The sequence below is a fragment of the Anopheles nili genome, chromosome 3, assembly GCF_943737925.1.
Source record: "Anopheles nili chromosome 3, idAnoNiliSN_F5_01, whole genome shotgun sequence".
Taxonomy (NCBI): Eukaryota; Metazoa; Arthropoda; class Insecta; order Diptera; family Culicidae; genus Anopheles; species Anopheles nili.
Window position 1 is genome coordinate 32,309,266 of NC_071292.1, and position 24,371 is coordinate 32,333,636.

Sequence of the window (24,371 nt, forward strand, 5' to 3'; positions counted from 1 at the left end):
TTACTTTTTCGCACAAGAGAATGCAGAAAGAAACGAACGAACAAAAATAATGCCGAGTGATGTCGCCACGTGCCACTTTTTTCTCGCATTTTAGCGACTCCTCTCCGAGCTTCGCTGATAAGTTGCGAACAGACCCAAAGGCAAAGTTTTCGATGCCTCGCCAGTCTAGCCATTTGGGCGGATGATTTACATGTTATTTGCATTGCAAGCATCCACACAAAGAGCATTTCATAACACCGAACGAACGCACGAACGCTCGATTTAGGCGTGCTCTCTGACCTCTGTAGCGTCTTTTATCTTCATTGCAGAAACAGCGTCGCCAAACAGCCAGCAAGCTTCAGTGATGGTTCCAAACGTGCGCGGTGCAGTTTCAACGAGTTGCGATCGGTGCGAGGGTGGCGTTTCAAAATTTAGCTGTGAAAAATTGTGATATCCTTTCCAAAGCGCGTGAGCAAAGAGTGTGTGTGTTTCGCACGTTAAAAATCGCCCGCTCGAACAGTGCCAAATGTGCCGCAAGTGGAAACCTTCGTCCTTGATCCGTGCTTATCGGTGCAATTGTGCTTCGCTGAACTTCACGGCCCGGTGCCAGTGCACGGCTTCACCCCGGGGCGATAGTGCACGTTCGTGAGATTTACTTCCACTCGTTACTTGGCGGTGTTCTTTCTTCGATTGCTGTCGTTTCCGTAGGGTCCTATCCGATCGACTCGTCGGCCCCAAAAGGACATGATCACCAACCCAACCGCCGGATGGTTTCTGTGATTGAACCTGCACCGATGGCACGATAGCGCATGCACACGCAGTTTCCTTCGGCAGCTTGATAGCCTCAGCGGCAATCGGTGTTCCAAATTCACCACACCACAAATCATGCTTCATCGATGCGACCGAAGTTAGCGCCCTTCAATCGGTGCACCAGATATCGTTTTTTTGCTTCGCGGACGTGCCAACGATTGGGACGATTGGGTTCCCAATTTGAAACGTAAGGTTGTGAATTCAGTGCAACGAAACGACACGTCCTGAGTGGCTTCCTGGATCGTGGCTTCGATGTTTGCGACCTCCGCTACGCTGGCGATAGCGGAACGGCGTGCCGGGATGGAGCGAATGGAACCAACCGTGGGCTTGACGAAACATCGCAACATTGGCAGCGGACTCGACCCGACCACGATGGCAGCGCTGGCGACAAGCGGCAAGTTTATGGTAAGTCACTCGAAAGGTTATCAGTTGAAGGATGGTGTTATCAGTCAATCAAAAATTGAATTGTGTGCAATTTTGCGCAAAAAAAATTGTTTAAAGCAGCGTTGCATTGTACGCAGGCAGCCTCCATGGGTCGCTTATTTCGTTTTCCTGCTTTAACGGGTTTTTATCGCGTAACCACATTTCTTGTAGGTGCGCTCGATATGCGCTTGTACTGTTACGAGCTAGAATTGGAAATCATAAACTCGCATCGATCGAATCGATTACAAATTGCACATTTGCTAATGTCATCGCGCGAACAAGGCACTGAAATCGAATACTTCCTCGTCCCATTCCGTTTCAAACGGCTTACGAAGCGGCTAGCGACTCGAATGCTCCTTGCGCATTTGCGCAGTGCAGTTGATCGAGGCGATCCGCTCGGTACTTCGATTTTACAACCCATAAAGCAGACCGTGCAGCTAATGTGGTTGCGTGGACCATAAATTATCCGCTTATGCTGCGGTGCGCAAACACCGACGATCACCCATTGCGCCGATGGCCTGCTGCGATTTTCCCGCGATCGAACGTACTAAACACTTTGTCACACATCGGCTAAAAACACTTTCACATAATCTCCTCGTCACGAGACCGTCTTCCGGAGTTTGCAACCCAGCACCCACGGTTTGCAGCCGTGAAAGCGTGCGTAAAGCCAATTAATAAATTATCTTTTATATGCCGCTTGTTCGCTTGTCACATTTATCATCGTCGTCGGTGGAGTCCTCGAGGTGATGTTTTACCTGTTTATTCTCGAAACATGTTTGATACTACGTGCAATTATTTGCCCTGTTTGCTTCACGAAGGTTCATGCCATTCATATTTTTGTTTTGATGAAGAAATCAAATATAATTTGAAACAGCAAAGGTTGTTTTCACGATCTCAAGCTGTCTAGAACTTGAGGGTTAATTCAGGCGGCAAAATGACATTAAAGCTTGATTGTGTCAAGCTTACCTTTTTCGGAAAACACTCATTCCACTTCATCCAAGCAACCCAGACTGTTTTACTACCGGTACGTCCTCCACGCTACGCCCTGTTCACCTTGAAACCTTGAAAATGGCCTTAGTTTCGCCCGCGACGGATCCGAACCCTTCCCGTAAATAATACCAAGAATGCATCCTTAAGCCCGATCGGAATGGCACCAGTGGCTCCATAGGGAAGGTGTTACTTGGACTCACCAGCCAAATGAAGGAATCCTTTTCATAAGCAAAGGAAAACCACTCGTGCTCAAGCATCCGATTAGCCATCTTAGGTCGGTCGACGATTTCCATCTTGAAGTGGCATTGCGAGTGGTGTATCGCAATATGGGAGCAAAGAAATGGTTGCGGATTCATATCGGTAGTCCTTTTTTTTTGGTAAGGACACCAGCTGGCAGCATTTTCCTTAATAATCTATTAATATCCATCCATCCATCCATCCATCCGATGCTGACGGAGTCGGCTGTTGTTGATGTATGAATGGCCGTTCTGACAAAAGGTCAGGCCACTCGGTTTCAGCCCCAATGCCAGCGTCCTTTCGAAAATGGCCAACACGGCGTGTGCACAGCACTGCTGGTGTTGGTTCAATCGATCCGCTCATTCAACGAAATTTTCGCAAAACTGCTCGCATGCTTGCAGATTAGTTTCCCGAAGGCGGATAAACAGCTCCAGTTTGAACGGACGCATGGGATAGTTTTTGGCAGATGGTCTGATGAAATTACCATAAGCTGGCTCGTGATCTACGGTTTAGATGAAATCTCAGCTCTACCAGACCGGATAATCTGAGGTTTCGTTTGATTGGAAACAGTGTGCGAAAAGCGGCAGGGTTTGTTATAGATAGTTACCACAAAAAGAGAAACAGTAATGATTCTCGTGACGTCCTATGTTCCAAAGGGGGTTTAGTAGACGAAATGAGTATCGAAATTTCACCTAAATATTCCTTGATATAACTATACCTTTGCATATTGTATAGCGCATAAAAAATACGGAGGGAAACTAACCATGATTTAAATCTCCCATGATTAAATGGTATCGCTTAAGAACTATTTGTGGGGAGATTTTCCATTCAGTTCACCATACTCCCCACAGGCTTAATAATCACAAACAAAAGGGGAAGTTCAACGACTGACCGCTTGAACAGAGTGCAGAGCAGCTCTGCGGGATAAAGATTCAGATTCCTGTTTAACTTTCCTGCGCTCCAAGACACGTTAGCAAGTAAAACTCAACTACCTGAACTGGAGCTATGCCTCGCTCGCAAACAAAGCCATCACGCTCGGGCACGCAACTGCGCTTCCGATAAAGTTTTTCCATCTCCACCAGATGGGGTCGGATACATGCGGGTTCGCTGCTGTTTATTCGTTTGTTTGATGTCGTGGAAAATTCAAACCAAAAACCCATTTTGTTTGCCGATGGGCCGACGACTGGCAGGATCATTAATGAGATAGCAACCACTCTGACAGTGGTCTTAATCACCATAATCAATCAAAGAGCAAATTAGTTGCGGTGATAAGGGAGTTTATTATTTTACGGTTGATTGAACGGATAAATGGTTGAATTATAGTGGCGTGTTTTACTTGTTTAGTACAAAACTCGTCTACTAAATGTCTCGGGCAACCTTCGACCACACAGTGTAAACATGTAACAACTGTTGTTTTCACCACACGCAGCTCGAAACCAGTAAAACATTCTTCAAATTTTGTAATTGCATTTAAAGCAGCATCTAAGATAAGATAAACTTGAGAAGTTTCCAACGCACGGGTTTCTCTCGCTTCGAATGAGTGGGCTTATCGGTTTACATATGGTTTTCAAGAGCAGTGTGCTGCCGAACAGTTGGGAAAACGACAGAGTCTCTCCTTGCTAGTGGATGGGGGGAAACTTTAGTAAGTGGTTCATTCATTTTCCAGCTTAACGACACCCTGTTGCGGTGTTTTCCCTCCCCCGACTTGGAAGCTTGCGCCGGATTGGCTCTATAATTACCGACTTTTGCTCCCGCTCTGTGCTTCTCCTCGCAAGAAAATGCATTCTTAGCTCGGATCGGTTGCAACCGATAAGTAAATGCTCTTGATATGACACGATAAATCAATCCTAATTAATGGACGGACGGGACTTACGAATGATGCCAGCTGTACGGCATGGTTTTCTGGACGACGCAGCTTGAAATAAATCAATTCCTTTTTGTGCTAGCAGCTCTAGTTTCAATGATTAAGATTAAGTACTTACTTAAGAACCGAAAGAAACCCTAAAGGGCCATCGTCCAGTTATGTTCTTGCGCTTAGCATGAAGCGTTGGAATGCTACATTCCTCTAAGCTAATTCACAAGTGACCTTAAAGTGTCATTGATCAAAAGACTCCCAACTTCTATGGCCCTCCGGTGAGTGAAGCTGGCCAGCACCCGAACGTAGTCAATATTGGATGTAACGTATCGCACTGCAAAGATCATCACGCCTCCCTTGTGGGCCATTTATCTCACCATTGTTTAAACCAGGAAGCCACCCTAAGCCCACCGCAAATGGCCAGACAAAACGGAGAAGGTGTTAAGCAAACACCCTTTTAAAGCCATTCACGTCACAGATATCATGCTCCGTGAGGGATTTAAATAAAGTGCACCCCCAACTGAATGGTCACGCGCCCTCGCAACTACGCCCGTCAACCCACAAAAGCTCTCCAAAATGGAGGTTTTTTTTTATTTCGCTTTACCCACCATGATGAGTGGCGAGCTGCGATCACCGGGCGAGATGTCCACCGAGCCCTTTCCGAAGGTGCGAACGCAGTTAATGGACGTTTTAATTGAAAGCGATACTAAGCAGGATCGTTTAGCTTTTCGACTGCCGGCGGGTCTCGTGGTTGGACTCCCCGGTGAGATGAGCCAGCCACTCGAAGAAGGGCGCGTGAGTGATTAGCGCCTCGAAGCGGCATTCGGCTGATTCGCACGTGAGAATATGATTTATGAGCCCGGGTAGCCCTACGGCCAGCCCGGTCAGCACCGTGGACGGGTGCACCAAACGAGCACGGGCGTTCGGTTTTTTTCTTCTTTTTTTTACTTTACAACAACGCGACAATTACTCACCTGTCAGCGGCGTTTCTTGGTGGAACCTTCCCCGGTGAGCGGGTCCCGTATTGCGAATAATATTACGCATCGAAACGGTGGATGGACACCAATTGGAAAAGCGCCTCACCTCAACGGGACATTCTTCAAAGTCAGCCATTTAACGTACGCGGGCAAACAGCACACACACGTGCGCTTTTTTTCCCCGCCCGAGATGGGACTCGCTTTACGTTTTCTTTCCCCGTCTTTTTCTCGCTGGCAAAACGGGCAAAAAGAAAATCTCATAAACAGGGCAACATTTATCTTCGCGTAATTAAAATTTGCCTTCGCTCGTATTTTGCTCCTCATTCTCCTGCCGGTAATCAGGCAAGTTTGCGCGCCACGTTGACCGGAAGTAGAGTGGAGACATGCGAGAAGCAGCCGAGTTAATGGGAAGAGAGGGTAGTTTAATATTTATGTGTTGCTGACCGTAAAGATTCGTACCGTACGCCGACCGGCTTGGTGCGCTGGTTTGTGCGGAATGTTCATATTTCAGGATATTACGCTGCTTGCGGTACAGGAGCAAATTCGGGGCCATTTGCAGGACGGAGCAAATGTTTTTAGTGGAAAGCTTGGCAAAGCTCACACACTTTTCACACCTAGCTGGGTGGCTGGGTGGGACAAACCTTTCAGATAGCATAATTTAATTACGTACTTTTGTGATTCGTTGTCGGAAAACCTTCACCCAATCCATGTGACATGTGACGTGATTGAGTGAGAGTAACCTAAAAGCTTGCCGTACAATTATCCTAATTGAAAGGATGCGAGAATGCGTGCCTGCATTCAGGGAAATGTTTGCATTTTGCTGCCACTTGCAGCAAAAATTACATTATCATCGTCAATTTGTGTCGATAATGCAATTAGCTGAAGCACCGGTCTGCTGCGTTACGCTGCAAATTGCGTTACGCCATCGCATTCGGGCTGCATTGCTTCATCAAAAGCGAGTTCCCAAATCTGATAACGCTGGCAAATGGGGGGTGTGATTCCACGGTGGAAGCGATTTTGCATTCCCTTTTCGGAGTGCTCCAATTCGCTTCGAGCGGAGGAAAAACAAAATTCAATAGCGCTGTCGCTGTGTCTCCCGGTGGGAGAAGCATCCTTCAGGAAAAGCGCACATGACCTCCCGTGGCGCTAGAATAATGCACCGTTTCGGGCAGTCATCATTATTTGTTCTCGTCTTCGCCTTGTCAAGGCGACGTACTGACGTTTTTCCAGCGAGAAAGAGAGAAAACCCCCGAGACGGAGCCGTCGCTAAGGGAGCCGTTTTGCTTTGCCGACTGAAAAGCTAGGATGAAAACTCCACACACACATTCACCCCGGGGATGGCATGGTCACGGGAAAATCCCTCGCTCGGTGGGTAAACAAATTATGCAACGTGGTGCCAGGGAAAAGCGCATCCGTGCATTCTCTTGAACGCGGAGCAGCACAAATTCGAGCTGTGGCTCGCGCAACCCGAAGCTGCAGGACTCCCGCAGGACGAAATGCGCGCACGTCCCAATTGCACCGCTGCGGAATGGTGGAATAATTTATTTTCCCTCCCGTGTCGTCGTGGCACGATGCTCGAGTTTATTTATTGTGTTCGAGTAAATTGAACGCGGCGACGATGTGCGCCAGCGAAAGGATCCGCTCGAAACCGTGGCTTACCGGGTTCGGAAATTTATGTTTCCTTCCATTACTGGCGCAGGTCCGAGGAAAAAGAGCATGCGAGAGTTTTGAGGGCACGTTTAAGCGAAGCGTTTAAAAAGACAAAACTGTAGTCCGGTCCGTTGGCCAGGGCGTATTGGTTGAGAATGGAAAATGAGTTCTGAGTAGTTTATGTACCGTATGGCACAACGTTGTTGCGTGTATAAAAAAAACTAAAGCCAAATATTATCTTAAATGAATGGTGTGATGTATTCTTTCCAGTCCAATGTTTAATGTCTTTTTGGTTATGATTGCAAATGTTTTTTAATCAATTTTTCTATGAAGGAGTTTATGTTATCAATACATAATTCAATCACGAAATTGCACCATCCTGATAATAGTATCACATCAAAAAGGCCTATCATAAAAGTTATCCTTCATTTTCCATTCTACACTTACGCTCCTTATTACTGGCTTCACCTTGAAGTGTATCAACCTGCTAATAAGAAAATATGCTACCAAATACCGTTCATAATTGAAGGAAAACAAACCACCTTAAAGAGAAAATTAATGTTGCCTATAATTTTTCATTTCACCAAACAGTCCTGCACTCTCTGTCCATCACTTCGATCGATCATGCTCCACTCGAAACACACTTAGCGCAGAGTGCTGCTAATTCCGTGGGATTAACCTGCTACGGCATCCAATTAATTAAGTAAATTAAAATTCACCCCTACTTTCCCACCGAAGCGCAACCCATCCCTTCCAAGAAACCGGGGTTCCGTAGGGGAGAGATCTTTCCGCTGAATGTGCGTGCGGCACTAACTTTTGCCGGTCCGGCCGGACACGATCGTACGGTGGCAGGCGAAATTTTCCCCGAAGCGCGTTTCTTTGTGTACCTTCCGTCGACTCAATCCCTTCGCTAACGCCAAGACGCAAGGATTTTACGGCACTGGACCGAGGCAAAGTGTTTCACGGCATCATTTTCCAACAGGCACTTGAGCTTTCCGAGTCCGAGTGATTGCCCTCGCTGCGCTGAGTTGGGATGAAACCGTAACCGGGCCGGGCATTCGTTGATGAGTGAGCTGACGATGTTGACGGGTGGAAAATCATTTGCCACGGCTGCATGCCTAGGTTGATAAATTTTTGCCATCCCCCAGCTTTCCAACCGGGCGGGCTAGGTACGTTTTCCCGGTGGTTAAAAAGAAAGGGGTGCCTGGAAAACGCGCGCCAGCTTTCAACGAGCCAACTAATCGCCCACCATCAACGGCAGACGACGAGCGGGCAGTACAGTGCTGTGCTGTGGCGTTGAAGAGGTGATGATAAATCGTGAGTCCGGTCTATCAACGGCGCCAGTTGCTGGTGGAATGGTTTTCCATTAAACGGTAGTCGGACGCCCTCGGTGGCAGCTGCCAAACGGTCGCCAGTTGGCACAACAACTCCGCGTTGCTGGATGCGATTAGATGACGCCGACGGGAAGCAGTTTATTTATTTTGAAGAAAACAGCACCAAACGGGTGGCAGAATGCGCAGAAAGAGTGCATTAGTTTTTTTTTTTGCCTTTTCATTTTCTCGTCAATTTATCCCGCCGGTGTCGTTTTATTACGCAAGATACGCTTGGAAGCACGCTATGATCAGCATAAAAGGAAGCTGCGGCGAATGCGACACAAGCGCAAAGTGCATCTACAGCGAAAATTGCGTGCACCGAGCGTACATCGTACCGAGGCATTTCGTTTTACTAGAGCAAGGGTTTTATTCGCACCACATGGGTGTTCGTGGGCTGGAAGGACAGCCGGATGTCTTGATTGTTGTGCGATAGCCTCAGAAGTGAGTCGTCGGTTCGGGGCAATCAGAATGCAAACACAGTTTACCTGTTCTGTGATCCGAGGAAGACGGACTCCATTAAGCCGTGATCGTCGAACACCTCGGTGGAGTTTCACTTGTCCGTTGGAAAGGGGTTTGGTCGCATAATAAAAGAGCGAAGCCATAAATCCATTAAGCCATCACAATTGCACTTTTTACGGGAAGGACCGCTTTTCTAGACTCCAACGCTTGGCGATCAAGGTGGTAATACAAAAAGAGGAGTACGATGAGCAATTAATGAGATGCAAACAGCTTGTATGTGTGACAAATTGCACAAGATTTATTTTTTAATTTTAATTGATTTATTTATTTATTTATTTATAATAACAAATCTTCTGGCTCGAGTGGCCTAAAAGACAGAACTATCACTCAATCAATCAAACAAACAAAGCTTAACAATAAAACGCATATCAGACATGACGCAAAGTGTACAGACGCAAATAAATAGCTTAACACAGAAATCACATCAATCACAAGCCGTAAAGAGCACGTAGACGCATTTTAACACTGAACATTGAGTGGTTAAAATCGATTACATGGTACATCTCGTTAAATTCCCTAGTCATTTGAACCAACGGGTCAAAGGTGCCGTACTCTCTACGCCGGAAGTCAACCGCCAGCAACTGTCTGGGTCTCAACGACCTGCTGGGCGCCGTGAGATTTAACTTACTTAGGATGGCGGGAGCATCGATGTTGCCGTTCAATAGTTTAAAGACAAACAAACATTTGGCCATTTTTCTTCTGTGCTCGAGCGACTCCAAGCCAAAAAGAAGGCACCTCGTTTTATAATTGGCCTTGTTGACCCTATTAGCCCAAGTCAATCGGTTAAACATAAATTTCGTCAATCGTCTTTGGATAAGCTCAAGTCTGTTGATATGTTGTTGGTGAATGGGAGACCATACAACACAAGCAAATTCTAAGATGGGTCTCACTATAGAGCAGTATAGGCTTTTGATCGTAAATGGGTTATTTGAGAGCTCTTTGGAGACTCTCAATATGAAGCCTAGAGAACGAAGAGCTTTTGAGACGATATAGTCAAAGTGGTTTGTTAAAACTAGCTTCTGGTCAAGTAAAACACCGAGATCTCTAACTTGGACAGCACGAGGAATTGAGGACCCTGACAGTGAGTAGTTAAACGAGACGTGAGACTTTTTCCTTGAGAAAGACACAACACAGCACTTGTTTACATTGATTGATAAACAGTTAGTCGCACACCACGAATTAAGCCGGTCAAGACACAGTTGTAACCTCTGGCAGTCGTCGAGTCCTTGCACATGCGAGAAAATTTTCAGGTCGTCAGCATACAGCAGCTTCGATGCGCCAGGAATCCATAACGTGATGTCATTGATGAATAACGTAAACAGGAAAGGTCCCAGTATGCTGCCCTGCGGTACTCCAGATGCGTTCGAGAAAGGAGACGAGAAGGCATCACCAATATTGACTAGAATGCGCCTATCGGACAGAAAGCTCTTGAGCCACCGCACCAGCTCAACGTTAACTCCATATTTAGTCATCTTGGCTAGGAGTAGAGCGTGGTTGACCGAGTCGAAAGCTGAATGAAAGTCGGTGTAAATGGCGTCAACCTGCAAGCCTTGGTCCAAGGAGGCGTAGCAGTGGCTCAAAAAGCTTACTAGATTTGTCTCGATAGAGCGGTTTGGCATGAATCCATGCTGGTCAGTACTTAGAGAGTGCTTGAATCCATGCATGAGGTATCTCGCAACCAAGAGCTCGAATAGTTTGCTACAGGAGCACAGCATGGAGATTCCGCGGTAGTTTGAACAAAGGCTTTGGTCCCCTTTCTTGAAAACCGGAAACATCCAAGACGATTTCCACCGGCTGGGGAAACATTCCAACTGCAAGGATTTGTTGAATAGCGACGTCAAGACTGGAATCAGAGCTTCCTTGCAGTTTATGATTATAGCGCTGGGAATGTAGTCAGGCCCAAACGCGTAGGAAAGTTTCAAGTCGTCAATAGCCATGCAGACCTGCTCTTCGGAGAACACCGGTATGGACAAGAAGATTTCTTCGCAAATGGGCTCCAGGGCAGAAGCAAGACTGTTTTGGTCCAGGCTACCATTTGAGTACATTGAGGCAAAGTGAGCTGCGAATGCATCGCAGATATTATGTTCACCGGAAACCACTGAGCCATTGAAGCTCATAGAAGAAGGTAATCCACCACGTTTGCCACCACTGCCAGCTCCTCGTTTGTTTTTGATAAACTTCCAAAATGATTTGGGATTTTTTCTGAATCCAACTTCAAGACTAGAGGTATACCGTTTATAAGCTCGCCTGTTCTCATTTTTGTAGAATCGAGCCGCCTCAAGAAACGCTAAACGGTTCCGTTCGCAGTTGTTTCGACGGAATCTTTTGTAGAAAGTAGATTTGTACCTTTTTAATCGGCGGAGAGCAGTGGTCGCCCAACGAGGTTTCTTTGGAGCACGAAACTGGGGAACATACTCATCGAAGAGGTCCACAACAGTCAGGGTAAAGGAATCAACATTCACATCGAGGTCTGCAGCAGACATGATTTCATTCCAGTCAGCAAGCAATAAAGCTGACGTTAGACCAGCAAAATCCGCACGACGGAAGTTCCAACGGCGCTGCGGTAAAGCAGAGGCAGATGCTCGCGTACACTCACCGGAAGCGTTTGGCAAAACAGCCTTAAGCACCAAAGCGGGATGGTAGTCATCAAGCCCGATTAGCGGATCCAAGCTGCTCTCAATTGATACCGAGTAATCGATGAGCAGATCGCACACGAAAACTAGGTCCAACAGGGTGCCGTGCCCATTCGCAGTGGAGTTTAGCTGTGTCAAACCGGAGAACTGCAATTCGTCGAACAGCATAGTGCAGGCAGGAGAAAATCGTGAACTGGCAAGGTCCAGAGCAGGAAAAGAGCCAGGTGTAGGAGTCCAGCGTATGTTAGGTTGATTGAAGTCACCCATGAGGACACACGGAACGAGAGATGAACTCTCTCTTACCTCGCGAAGCTCGGAGCAGATGGAGTTAATTGTTGCCAGATCATTTGAGTGATCCGGCGGCACGTAGATAGCACCGATCATTATTTCTTGCTGACATGTTTTCACGCGCACCCAGAGACTTTCCGTGAGAGGAGTCGGATCAGAGCAACTGAAGGCGTCAAGCCTCGAAGCCACTGCGATAAGGACACCTCCACCCCGAGATTTTTTGCTGTTTGAGGCAGACCGATCCGTACGGAAAACAGTGTATTGGCTGACATCGAAAAGCAGCGGTGAAGGAATATTGTCATCTAGCCATGTTTCAGTCAGAATAATAATGTCGTAGTCAGCGCAGGTGGAGCTCAAGAAGAACTCAGAGGTTTTCGATCGCAGACCACGCACATTTTGGTAATACACTGAGAGGTGTTTTGAGCCGTTTAATCCGTTACTAACTCCAGGGCTAGAACGGAACTCAGTGAGAGGAGACCTACTGACTGGACTAGAGTGCACCGGCGAAGCTAACGTGGCAGTAAGTCGTTGAGTTGCGTGGTTTGTACAGGATTGTGAAACGGTTCCGGGGAGAAAAAAGAATCTTCGCTCCTGCGACGAAACTCAAATTCTCTGAAGACAAAACCTCTCGGCCAGGTAGTTGGTGAAAGAGCGACCTGTCGAAGTGATCGCGGCAGGCTCACTTTAAACGAGATGAACCGCAAACTGTTTCGGTCGCGGCCGCGAGGATAAATTCGACGAGCAATACAGTCGGAGGAATTAATCCGAGAAGAAACAAAAGTGCACATCTGCTCTTCAGTGCAAATCGGAGAAACTCGTGTAACGAATAGCCAGGCCCGTGGTTCAGTAACCGGCTCGAAAAGGCCTTCGCCCGGCAGAAACTCGTTGGAGGTCCCGGCAAGAAGCGGTGGGTGTGTGTTCAGTTCGTTGCGTGTATGTTCCGAGTATAGTTCTGCGTTATCCGCTGACACACCAACCGGCGACGAAGGAACTCCATCAATCCGTAAAGTATCGGTAGGTTCATCCGTAGTAGTAATAGCTGCCGAGTGAAGGTCTGGAAGCATCGCGTCGACGGGAGTAGTGGTAAGAATCTGTGTACCCGAATTAGAGTTGGTAGTCTCAGTGCAATCCAATCGGGATCGTTTGCTTATCTCGATGAGAAGCTCACTTTTCATCTCACTGATGAGACGTTTGAGCTCACTGAGAATAGTTGGCCCGCCAGCCAAGGCAGCCCGGCAAGAGTTACAAAACCACACAAGATTCTCCCTCCGAGCCAAACTGCTTGAGCAGGTCTTGGGTAGCTTGAGGCACCTTGCGTGGAAAACGGCTTTACACAGTGTAAGCCCTAGGCTACCGCCGCAAACTATCGGGCCATCATCGGTTGGCAAATCACAAACTCGGCACACGGAGGCCATCGCGAAAAACAAAGAAGCGCGAACCGACGCGAGTTAGGTCGAAACTGAACAAAACCGAAATAGCGAAGGCAACACACGTCGTGAGAGACCTTAAACGTAGGTCAGCGGGAAAAAGCACTAAAAACACGATAAGCCGTGAAAAACACTGACCAAAGCACCAAAAAAAAAAAAACATAAAGAAACGAAAGTTTTAAGCTGAGCGTCTCATGAAGCGACTGACTCGCACGACGATTATATGGTACCCTCCAGGCGAAAATATTAGTTTTACGTCATTAAAAAATACATTCCCGCTCTAACGCAATGTACAATCAACAGATTATGATCCATTAATCCACATGTTTGTCATTTATAACCAATTTTTTATCTGTTAGGACAACTTACAGCGCACTAAAAGTAAGCTAGTCTGCTTGAAGAATGCCACTATTTTAGGAATGTTGACAATTCCTGTCGCAGGTGTGAAGAACGCGCGTGATTATTCCTCACTTTTTAAATGATGTACACACTTGGGAAAGGCACCACACACGTACACAGAAATACATCACACTCGCTCGCACATATATCCCATAAATCATCCCAGCTCTCGGTGCGTATCTTGCAAATTTAGCTTTTAAATTCCTCCGCATCATTACTCAGCGTGCTTTTTTTTTGAGTTGCTGCTCCTTCTTGTTCCGCATGTTCTTCGTCTTCGACCGACGGCTTGGAAAAGGGCTGATTTGTCAGACACCCGTCGCTTCCTGGGCCATCCTGGTACGCCTGCAATTGATCACTGTCTCAAGCGCGTCCGAGAGCAGGACGAAAACCGCACACACGCGCTTGACGCGATTGCGTTTGTTGCGCTGATTACGGGCGCGTGTCCATTGCGTGTGCGGTTGCGTGTCGAAGGCAAATGCCACCGAAGCTGCCCGTTTTTTTTTGCGTGACATCTGTGCCACCAATCCTGACAGACGACGAGTGACGCCACACGGGACAAAATCGCTGGAACAGGGTGCGAGTGAATTTAAGTGCTCCCAACGCCGGTACGAGCGCGATGGATTTAAACTAGGTCTAGATCGGTGGATAAGTTAAGTCGCTTGCGGGATCTCGTTAATTTCGCTTCCCCTTTGTCTCGTGAGGGCGGCGATAAAACAGGCGGGAATCAACAAACGACGGCTACTTGCTCCCCTAAAAGGGTGTGCACGCGTTTACAGATGGTCTCGCGAACCGATCGGCGATGCCAATGGCTGAATGGGACAAGAGTGGACGTAGAACGAACCCATCGCGGGCGCGTGTGCATTCCTGGGACGCGCGGGAAACGATTAATCAACCGGCAATTAGTCCGGCCGGGCTGGGAATGTGTTTGCGTTCCGAATCGGAATTATTAATTCAATTCGAGACTCTCGCAACGCGGCGAACCGTGGTCGCGCCGCGCCTGGGAAAGTAGCAAACATAAATTATAACAACAATGACATCAAGGATGTTGCGCATCTCGCGGACACACGCGGCCACGGGGTGCGGTGCGGCTCATCCATCCTTGAGAAATTCATCGCACGTCAGCGGAATCAGCGGGCGAAATGAAATAAATATTTATCGTTTTCGTAACCCCAACATCGCTCGTCCTCGGTCAGACCGGGTGTGCGCCTTTTTGTGCGCCATCACAAAAGCCCTCACCGAAGGGACAATTGGAGCATCGCAAACGTAAGCTAGCATTTTGGGGCTAGTCCGATGGGTCGCGTCCATAAATCATTGGCCATGTGTGCAGCGCTGGGATTGGGATGTAGTTCGTTCGTTCGGTGGTAAACATTCCCAGGACGTCGACAAATCAATTTCGCCATCCATAAAGCCGACTGCAACACCGGGGATACAACAACCGAAGCACGTTCCGGGGCACACCAACTGACCGTTCGCATCCCGAAATGTGGCTCGGGTTGCTGTGGCAATGTGATTACGATTGGGTCAGGTTATGGTGTCGCAGCATGGCCTACTCAAAGACCAACAGCATGACATCGGCTGCAACCAGGGCAGGTTTTAGGGTGATATATTTTTTTTCCCGAATTACACCTCGTGCTGCAGGTGTTCTTGCAATTGAGTGCCTGATGATCAGCAGCAAAAAAAAGGATCCACAACCAAGCATTTAAAGTGTTTTTGATGCAGTTTTTGTTGTGCACCCACGGTGTGCATATTTTTGCAGCATGCAGGTGAAAAAAAAGCGTCAAGCAGCCACTTGGCTACCCATTCTGACCGATGCAGAGGACGCCAAGGACGACTCGCAACGACCCGTCTATTATCGTTCGCTTTTACGCCGCGTGTACGGTGATTTATGAGACGGCGACACGAAATATTGTTCATTACTGTGTGTAGTTAAAATTTATCGTCGTCTACGCCTGTTTCCTCCCTGCACGATGAGATATTGGTTCGGTTGCGCTTTTATCGCCACCCAACCCAGGGAAGGTCTTTATTTTATATGTTTAATGGCACGGGCCCACCCTGGCAAATAGAGATGCTGCACGACCATTTTATGACGCCACGCATTGCAGAAAATGGCATTCCCAAGGCGATTGGCATGTTGTGGCCCGTTTCACGTTCCCGTGATTCGTTCCACCTGAGCTCTAATCGAACACAATGTAGCATCAGCCGGGTGCATAATGCACTCGGGTGCAATCAGGTGGCAGAGACGAGATCGACAACCGTGCAAATGCGCATGAATGGGCTTCTTGAATGGGTCGCTGACTCGCATAGCCGATTGCAATCGCAAACCCTGCCCTGCTTGAAGCCCACATTAAATTGTATCCACGAAGCTGCCAACAAACAGCAGCGACCTCCAGCCAGCGAGTCGTTGAACGTCCTGACCGGCTGGGACATGAGCAATCAGTCCAACCATGGCTGTCCGGAGAAGTAATTTATTTACGCGGTTCGCACACGGTTCCTCATGCCAGCGGAACAGTCCCTGGGAGTTGCCTTTCGGGGGTGGGTTCATTTTTTTTTAATGCACACGCATCGGCATTTGCATGTGCATGGTTTATTGCATTCCGTTGTCATGCTCGGGACGATACACTTTTCACACCACCCTGTACCACGCAGGGTGGCTCATAAATAAACATACGCTGGAAGGAAGTCGTTTCGCTTGGTTGTGATCGCCACCGATCGTGATGTTGTCTCAGGTGGAAGCAATTCACATCGTGCTAGCGAAAACTCCTGGCGTGATCCTTCCAGCAGCGGATCGGACGTTATTAACGCCGTGCTATCGCGCGCTGTATCTTAGCTGCGTGCTTGAGAAAAGACCTGGCAGAAAGTGAAGTTGGCGCGTTCAAACTGAGAGCCTTAAGAACTGGGTTGGTCATCATCAGCACTCCAGCCCCAGCGGGACGTGAAGTGTCATCATTAAGCGTGGTGGTTGGTATTTCAATACCTTCAAGGATTCCCTAAGGCGGAACGGCCACGAACGCACAATCGATTCTTATTATAGATTCTCACGATTCTTGTGCGACCGGAGGGGCACACAAAAAAAAACCCCATCCAGATATTGATAAAGTACCCTCGAGATAAGGAGCGAAGAAAATGCAACAGTTGCGAAAAGACTTAGACGCGAAGTTTTACAAGAGATGATTGGCCCGCTTCCGAAGCGCTTTGAAGAGGACCCCTAACCGTTTTGTGCAACATTTCTATGCAGCACCATGCACTAATGGCATCAATTTTGCTTTATGCACGGACGATTTGCATTTTCCGCGCACTAGCAGACACTTGAAATCACATCCCCGAGACACGAAAGGGCCATAAAGCTTAACACGGTTTCGCAGCAACGGTACCGCATCGGTACTGTAGGGTTTTGTCGCAGCAAAGCCACGGCCGTGAGCCAGATTTATGAGGCTTTCGCAAAACCGGCACCGGCGCCAATTAACGTTCACCAAAGGCGTTCGATTTATTCCGGTAGCGTGATCTAGGAGATGGCCACCGGCGAAGTTTCTGCAGCGTTGCCAACCCATGCCCATGATTAACCCCAATGCAACCCGATGCAGTTGCCGTTCTGTGGCGCTGCATCATTGATTGATTTGCAGACGTTAAAAGGGGCGGTTCGTTCCAGCGTCTAGGGGTGTGCCCTTCGAACGCTAAGTTGATTACAGTTGACATCGCTTCCTGCATTGGACCACCGTATCGGATAGGCGCGTGCCTTGCTGCGGCACTGGGTACGTTGCAATCAAACTGCATCGAATGCAACGGTTCGAATTGTGATTGCACCGTGCCGTTGTGTGGGGTGAAAACGATGGTTCTTGGAGCGTAATAATCGAACGCAGGCAGCTGAAGGTGACGTGGCAGATTTAGCTAATTGACTGCTGGGTTAAGCCGTGGGGTCTGCTCATCAAAATTCTGATACAATCGGGCACATTCTGACGTTCGCGAGAGAGGCGGCCACTCGAACACTCGAGCAATATTTACGTGTTACGGTTCTTCTGCCACTCTTCTCGAAACGCCGTGAGCCGTGCATTCGATTGGCTCGTTTACCACAACGCTGTTCAAACGATCGCACTCGCCACGAAGGACAACATACCCTGGTGCTGGACGCGCAAAAGTGTGGTCTCAGATCGCGTGGTTTGCCTAGAAATTGAACCATCAACCACACATGCACCCGGATGCACTGTCAATACTTCTAGGAAATGGATTCTGTCGCCCGTTCTCGGCCACAGACGGGCCAAACTGAGCAGAACATAGCTTAGCTTGACTCTCGAGCGAACCCAAAAACCTCTACCCATCCGGCGAGAAGCGTTTTGACCTAAATACATAAAAATTAACTGCCTGCGATAAGAAGAATTTATGGAGTTAGATTTTTTTGTTTCGCCTTCCGTCCATGTGGTAAGCGCACTCGAGCCTTCACCATCATCACGAGGGCTGCTGCATCGTGGGCACCGGAGGGCCCTGAAAGGGATTGGCCCTCAAGTGGATTGGGCCGGCTTCCGTCGCCGTCGACACACATGGTCTCTGGTGAGATTTGTTTTCGCTTTTCGCTGCGTCGAAGCGCAGCCGCTTAATGGCTTCGTTTGGGTTTGCCGTGGATGAGCATAGGTTAAATGGATGCTGGAGGGCCATTCGGTTTCCGCGATCGGTATGGTGCCCGTTCGTGTGTCAGAAGTCAATAATTGACCCGTTTTAGACAACCATTCTGGGCTCCGTTTGCGCTAACGACATGCCATTACGGTGTGTTACTGCGGCGTGCGATATGAATTATGGAAATGTACAATCGACGTTCATTTCGATATTTATTGCCATTGCGCGGCAGTAATAAGTCAGTTTTGTGTTGAACAATTTTACGATTAAACTTGATGTGTTGAACCTTGATCGAATTGCGCTCGAATGTGCAATATTGAACGTTCAACAAGCTATCACATGTATGTTTTATTAACGATTGGCGAAACGTTATATATTACTTTTGCTAACAGGACCTTGTATATATTTGAATATTGATCTGATTTAAACAGCACAAGTGATTAGGAACCGGTCTAAAATTCGCATCAGCGTGTTATTAGTGAAAGGGCTCATAGTTGTGAAGCTTGGACATCATGTAAAGCGCCATTTTACGCCCCATAAATTGTGTTTTACAAGTTAGCTTCATACCAACCGTTAGCCACAATAAACCCATCCCGAAATGTGTAACAGCCAGGTGAGAAGGTTTCCAGTTCCAAGACCACATAGTGTTCGAGAAACCCCACAAATAGCATTAATATTCAGCATTCATTATCTATTTCACCATCACGAAGGCACCATCCCAAAGACTGATGAATGCATGAACAGAAAAAAAAACCAAAAATCTGCTAACATCGTAAATTGTCGACCGCCGGGAAGTTCGATATTGTTCCAAGCGAAAACACACCCAACCTCATGGGTCCTCTTATGGGTCCACCGCACAATTTTTGCCGCCTGTAAGCGCTCCGTGCCGTAAAAGCATGAAATATTGGCCCTTAAAACGACTCCTAACGCCTCCATTTTCAAATGGTCGACCTCTTTTATGACCTCGCGCCGGTTCCGCGCGTTCCCACGTGTGTGTGCTCGGGTTTTATGGCCACCAAAGCCGCACCGTGTTGTTTTTTTTTCCCGCCCATTCTGACACAGCCAGGCCCGGGTCAGGTAGGTTCTTAAAAAAGCTTCTCGAACCGTGTTCGAAACCGTAAAACCGCCACAGCCAAAGTTCTTCCGGTGCGCCGATTCACAGTGACCGATATCACTAGGAACCCAGGGACACGGAGCGAGCGCAAAAAAAGATAGAACACCTTCCACAGCGCCTTCACGTCGGGTTCAATTAATTATAAAACACTTGATTGTGCGGGAGTTTTGCGAATTAATCACTTCTTTTCACTTTCATTGTCCTGCCGGTCGGTGGCGAGGACCGGTTTCAGGATGCGTTGTGGCCCGCGTGCCACAAAACCAACCGGCCAGGTGCGTCTTATCGCTTTCCAAGGGCTAGATTTTTCCCCGTCAGGCTGGTGTGTATCCTGACGCCGGATAACCTTCGCAAAAGTGGTTCTACCTTGACTTAATAAAGATTAATGGTTGGCGCGTTGCCCGCCCGCGGCTCAGATAACTTTGACCGACCGAGCGACGGAGTGATGGTTCGCGATTAATCCTTACGCAGGTTCGGGTGAACGCGAGCGTACGGAGGTTATGCACTCATCAGTTAACCATTGTGGCCTCCGGGAACGTCACAAGGACCCCACAAGGAGCGCCGGCATCGCCAGTGGAAGCGGAAGAAATCGCACGCGGTATCGCATGTCTGCAATCGAGGTTTGCAAATGTTTGCCATATTAATGGATGTATTGTTGCACCTAAAGAATAATGCGTTGTTTTCGAAGCAACATCGATCAACGAAGAGGGAACAGGATGTTTGTCCAATGCTCGGGATCTCATGGCTCACTCCGTTGGCTAGTTGTTAAGGTGTAGTTTTTTCCACATGATATTGAAATATGCGGAAGTTGAGAAACTGCCAATAATGAAAGTATTGTATTTTTACCATTCCTGTGATATATTTTTAAATTTAAAACCAACACTGCTAAAAGAAAACGCATTCCACCAGCTTCTCGCGCTAGTTTTATGCAGGTTTTCTTTCTGATTCAGCGCACCTAGAAACAACCGGATTAAAGATCCGGTTCTTCGGAAACACGAGAAAACTATTAAATTCTCATTTCACCTCACCAGAGTAACTCGAGCCATCGATTGTGGCAGGGACACGGTGCATGATAAGTGATTTCTCGACGTCAGCAGCAAACCACACGCGCTGGGAAAACTCGCACACCCAAAGCTTCGTTCCGGCGCTTCATTCATGCGCATAAAATCGCCGACGTCATCGATCGCGCGAGATGCTGGGAATTGTTTCACGATCCATCCGTCGACGCGTGCCGTCCTCGATTTGCCTCGATACGCAGCGAAAAGGCTGCGAGTCGGAGTCGTTTGAGCTCTGGCCGGAATAAGGGCGCTTCCAGCGAAGAACAATTTTCAACCCATCCTCCGCCGGACGACGTACTTTAAAGCGGGAAATAATAAATGGATTAACGCTGTAACTGAAACCCACCATTTAACCCACCGCACAGCGCCACCGAGGACGCATTTCCCGAGCGAACCTACCTCAGAGACGCGACGAATGAGGTTCACTTTTTCCTTCACTTGCCCGTCAACCACTCTCGTTAGCCGTTGGCTCCCATGAGGGGGTGGAAAAGGGGGGGGGGTCAGGGAGGTGGCCAGGACGAAGAGGACGCATGCTCGCGCGCGCGTTCGCTTTCGAACCAAACCAACCAGCCAAGTGATTGATGATGTTTGGTCAAGAAGAACGCCAAGACGGCTCTCGACCTGCCAAAGGAATCGGACGTGCGCTGCGAGTTCCGGCGCAGTTGTTTATTTCTTTTTCTTCCTCTTTCTCTTTCTCTCTCTCTCTCGCTTGTTTTTTTTTTTCAAAATTCCCCACCACGCCAGGCCAGGGTTGCGATTTTGCAAGTTCAACACAAACCGACGACGCTTCTTTCGGTGTTGATCCTGCTCGAGTGGCATTATTGATGCCTTTTTGGCTTTCTTTTTCCCTCTCTCTCTCTCTCTCTCGCTCTCGTTTTCAATTACGATGGACGTTTCTCTTGAAATCTATTTTTCACTGCCACTAGGACTGGACTTTTCCCCCCATCCCAGAACGGTGCTAATCAAGCTAGACAAGGGCACAAAGTCTGGACGCACCATGATCGAGGCTGGACGATCTAATGCCACGATCTAACCCCATTTTCGGGGAAAATGCGTGAAGTATGACACGCTTTTTGAAATGTTTACTCGAGTGACCCCCCACGGGAGGGTAACCGAAACTGCAAACAGGAAACCAAACAAGTGGGTATAATGGCTTTCTCCTACGCAAATGCTAACAAACCGAGCGCATCATCATCGAGGCGAGTCTATTTTAAGCTCCTGTATTTTTTTTTCGCTTCTCCGCATCATAGTAGACGGGTTCAATTTTTTTGTTTTTCTTTTTGCTGTTGCCTTTCAACTCCTCGTTGACGTGCGGTCTAATCCAAGATCACTTTTCGTTTTCGAATCAGCAGCAGCAGCAGCAGCAGGGTGATGGTTGGCTTTTCCCTAGCCGCAACCTGCCACCCACTATAAATAAAACAAATGGATGTAATGGATCGCGCGTGCCTCCCCCACCGGTTCCTTTGACGGATAGCGGTTGTTGGCGGATTTTCTTTCAATTTTCCATCTTTCTACACACACACACACACACACACACACACACGCCCTCGCGTGTTGACAATCGTGGGTAGGGCCACAACGCTTGAAATCGGGCATCTTGGTTTGAGCGTCACTTGCACCGAGCTGGAATGATGAATGAACGAATTGGGGGAGGCGAATGGAAATCTCAGCCTTCCTGTCGGGGTTTTCCCAAAACCCACCATCGAAGGAAGTGCCACGGATCGAAGACCTGGTGACACACGCTCTAAAGGGAAGCGATTTTTCACCTCATTTGCGGGATGAAAGAGCAGCACCAGGGATGAGTGGCATCAAAATCCAAACAACAAAAAAAACGCGCGTCCGACGAATCAAGCGTTCAGTGACATCCTGCTCAAGTGTGGACGCATCACCAAAGAATACCCTGGGCGACAGGAGGCAATAAATTAGGCAACACAATTAGCCTAAGCCAGGATTGTCTAGATAATTTGAAATATACTCAACCGAAGCTCGGATTATGGGTGCTGATGGATGGATGGAGTAACAGCACGGGAAATCACGGCGAAAAGAACGCCAAATCCCGCTGTGTCCGGGGGCTCGAATGTTTAAAGAATTTATACTGAAAACAAAACACCACCAGCATCACAACCAGCGGGGGCGAACAATTAGAAAACGCAATAAATACGACACTCCCCGTTTCGCAGGAACGATTAAACGATCAAAAACAGACGCCCTGCAACGATGGCTGCCTTCTGTCCGCGGGTGCGATCTCGAGCACACTTAACGATCAATGGAAGCCGGTCGTCAAAACCGGGGCCGGCATTCAATTGTTTCGCAAAACCACAAAGCCACCCGGCTTATAATCAGCACCCTCTTGGTGCCTTGGGGGTGGCTTTCTCCCAGCCACCTAGCATTCATCATCCTGGCACGGGCATTAATAAATATATATTGTGCTGATGATGATGACTGCTGACGATCCGACCGCATCTTGTTCGGCCCACGCACGCACGCCTGGATTGAGGCGAAAAATCAAAATCCTCTTATCGAAGCGATGGAACCAAACCGCAGGGAATGGAAATTAATGCTAGCGCATAACAATAAAATTTGTCACCAGCATGTGTCGAGCTGTCAGTCAGTCAATGGCGCACGTTCTGGAGCCCGTTCCCGTCCACAAAAAAAAAACGCCAACGCCAAACCCCAGGGCGTTCCCAGGAGGGAGTTTGTTCCAGCAGGCGCGTAAATGAGCATTCGAATTCGGCTGGTGTGCCGGAGGCATGTGAGCAGAAGGGGCTGAATTTATGCGCTACGCCATGTTTGCTACAACCATGCGCTGGCGCGATGGGACGCTGAAGAAGCGGGAAATTATGACCGACGCGTGATACAAATTGGATATGAATTTTCAATTCCGCTTTGGAGCTGGCTTCATTCGGGGGTCCGATGCCACCCATAGCGCGCGGTGTGATTACTGCGTACGGGATGGAATGAGTGGAGCAAACGAAACGCTTATATCATCAGCTAATTGGATGTCATATCAAATTCACGAGCTTTTTTGACGAATCATTAAAAAAAAGCCCGGGAAGCAAGGTTGTGTTAGAAACCGCTACCCGAATCGTGCCATTTATATTCCGAAAGGTCTCTGTTTCTCGCCGTTTTCTGGAAGATCCTTCTCGATATCCTTCCGAAAGGCACGTACCTTTGCCGCAGACAAATCGAACCACGTGCGGTTTAGTTCGTGCTTTAGAAACGCAATGCGGAAGAGATAAATAAACGACCAACGAGCGGCTGCGTATTTTCCTCTTCTGGCGGCTTTCTAGGAATCGTTTGGAAATTCGTTCAATTCCCGCCCCCCCCAAACCTCAGTTCCCGTGTTGTCCCAACCACGGCATACACGCGGTGGCTCATTGTCGAATGAGAAAATGCACCGCCCGGTAGGCGCAAAGGCGGTAGCAGCTGCTGCCATCGTCGGAGTGACACAACTGTAATTAACTACATGACAGCGTCACCGCGAGTCCCTTAGTCCCTTAGTCCCTTTTGCGTCCCGCGTGGAGGCGTGCCCTTTGGGACCCTCCCAACCCAAACGATAGTATCGGCCGCGCGACAAACGGGAGAAAATTTGTTACCAACTGACAGATGGAATCGAAATTTGACAGATGCCGGGCGTGTTGACAGTTCACGACCGCGCGCGCACTGGAACCGGTAATCGTGCGGCCAGAGATGATCGGGCCGGAAAAAAGGGGCTCCATTACAATGTGCCAATGTGTGGGCGTTCGCGCGGGCTCGCTTCGGCCATGGTGGGCCGGGAAATTCGCGGCTTAGAGCCGTGTGTTCTTCTTTCGCCAGACTTCTGCCATCGTTGTGCTTCAGCTGGCGCGACGGTGCGAGTTCGAATGATGATTTATGGTCGAATTAAATGGCCAACACGATTTCGATTTAAATTTTTCTCCACCCAACGCTAGCGTGGGTACTCTTAGGGGCTGCTTGCTCCCTTTCGTAACCCTTTCGGACGTCGTTCAGCTGACCGTTGCGGACAGTTGGGTGTTTGCGAATGTTCAACCCTTGTT

At 48.3% G+C, this 24,371-nt stretch overlaps 1 protein-coding gene across 1 annotated transcript in view; it reads left to right on the forward strand.

Annotated features, from left to right (window-relative positions):
• The first annotated feature begins 1,041 nt into the window (after positions 1–1,041).
• LOC128727800 (facilitated trehalose transporter Tret1-1-like) overlaps positions 1,042–24,371 on the forward strand; it is a 71,410-nt gene continuing 48,080 nt past the window's right edge. Inside the window, exon 1 of the mRNA XM_053821745.1 lies at positions 1,042–1,194. Coding sequence (XP_053677720.1) covers positions 1,042–1,194 — 153 coding nt within the window. The remainder of the gene's footprint in view (positions 1,195–24,371) is intronic.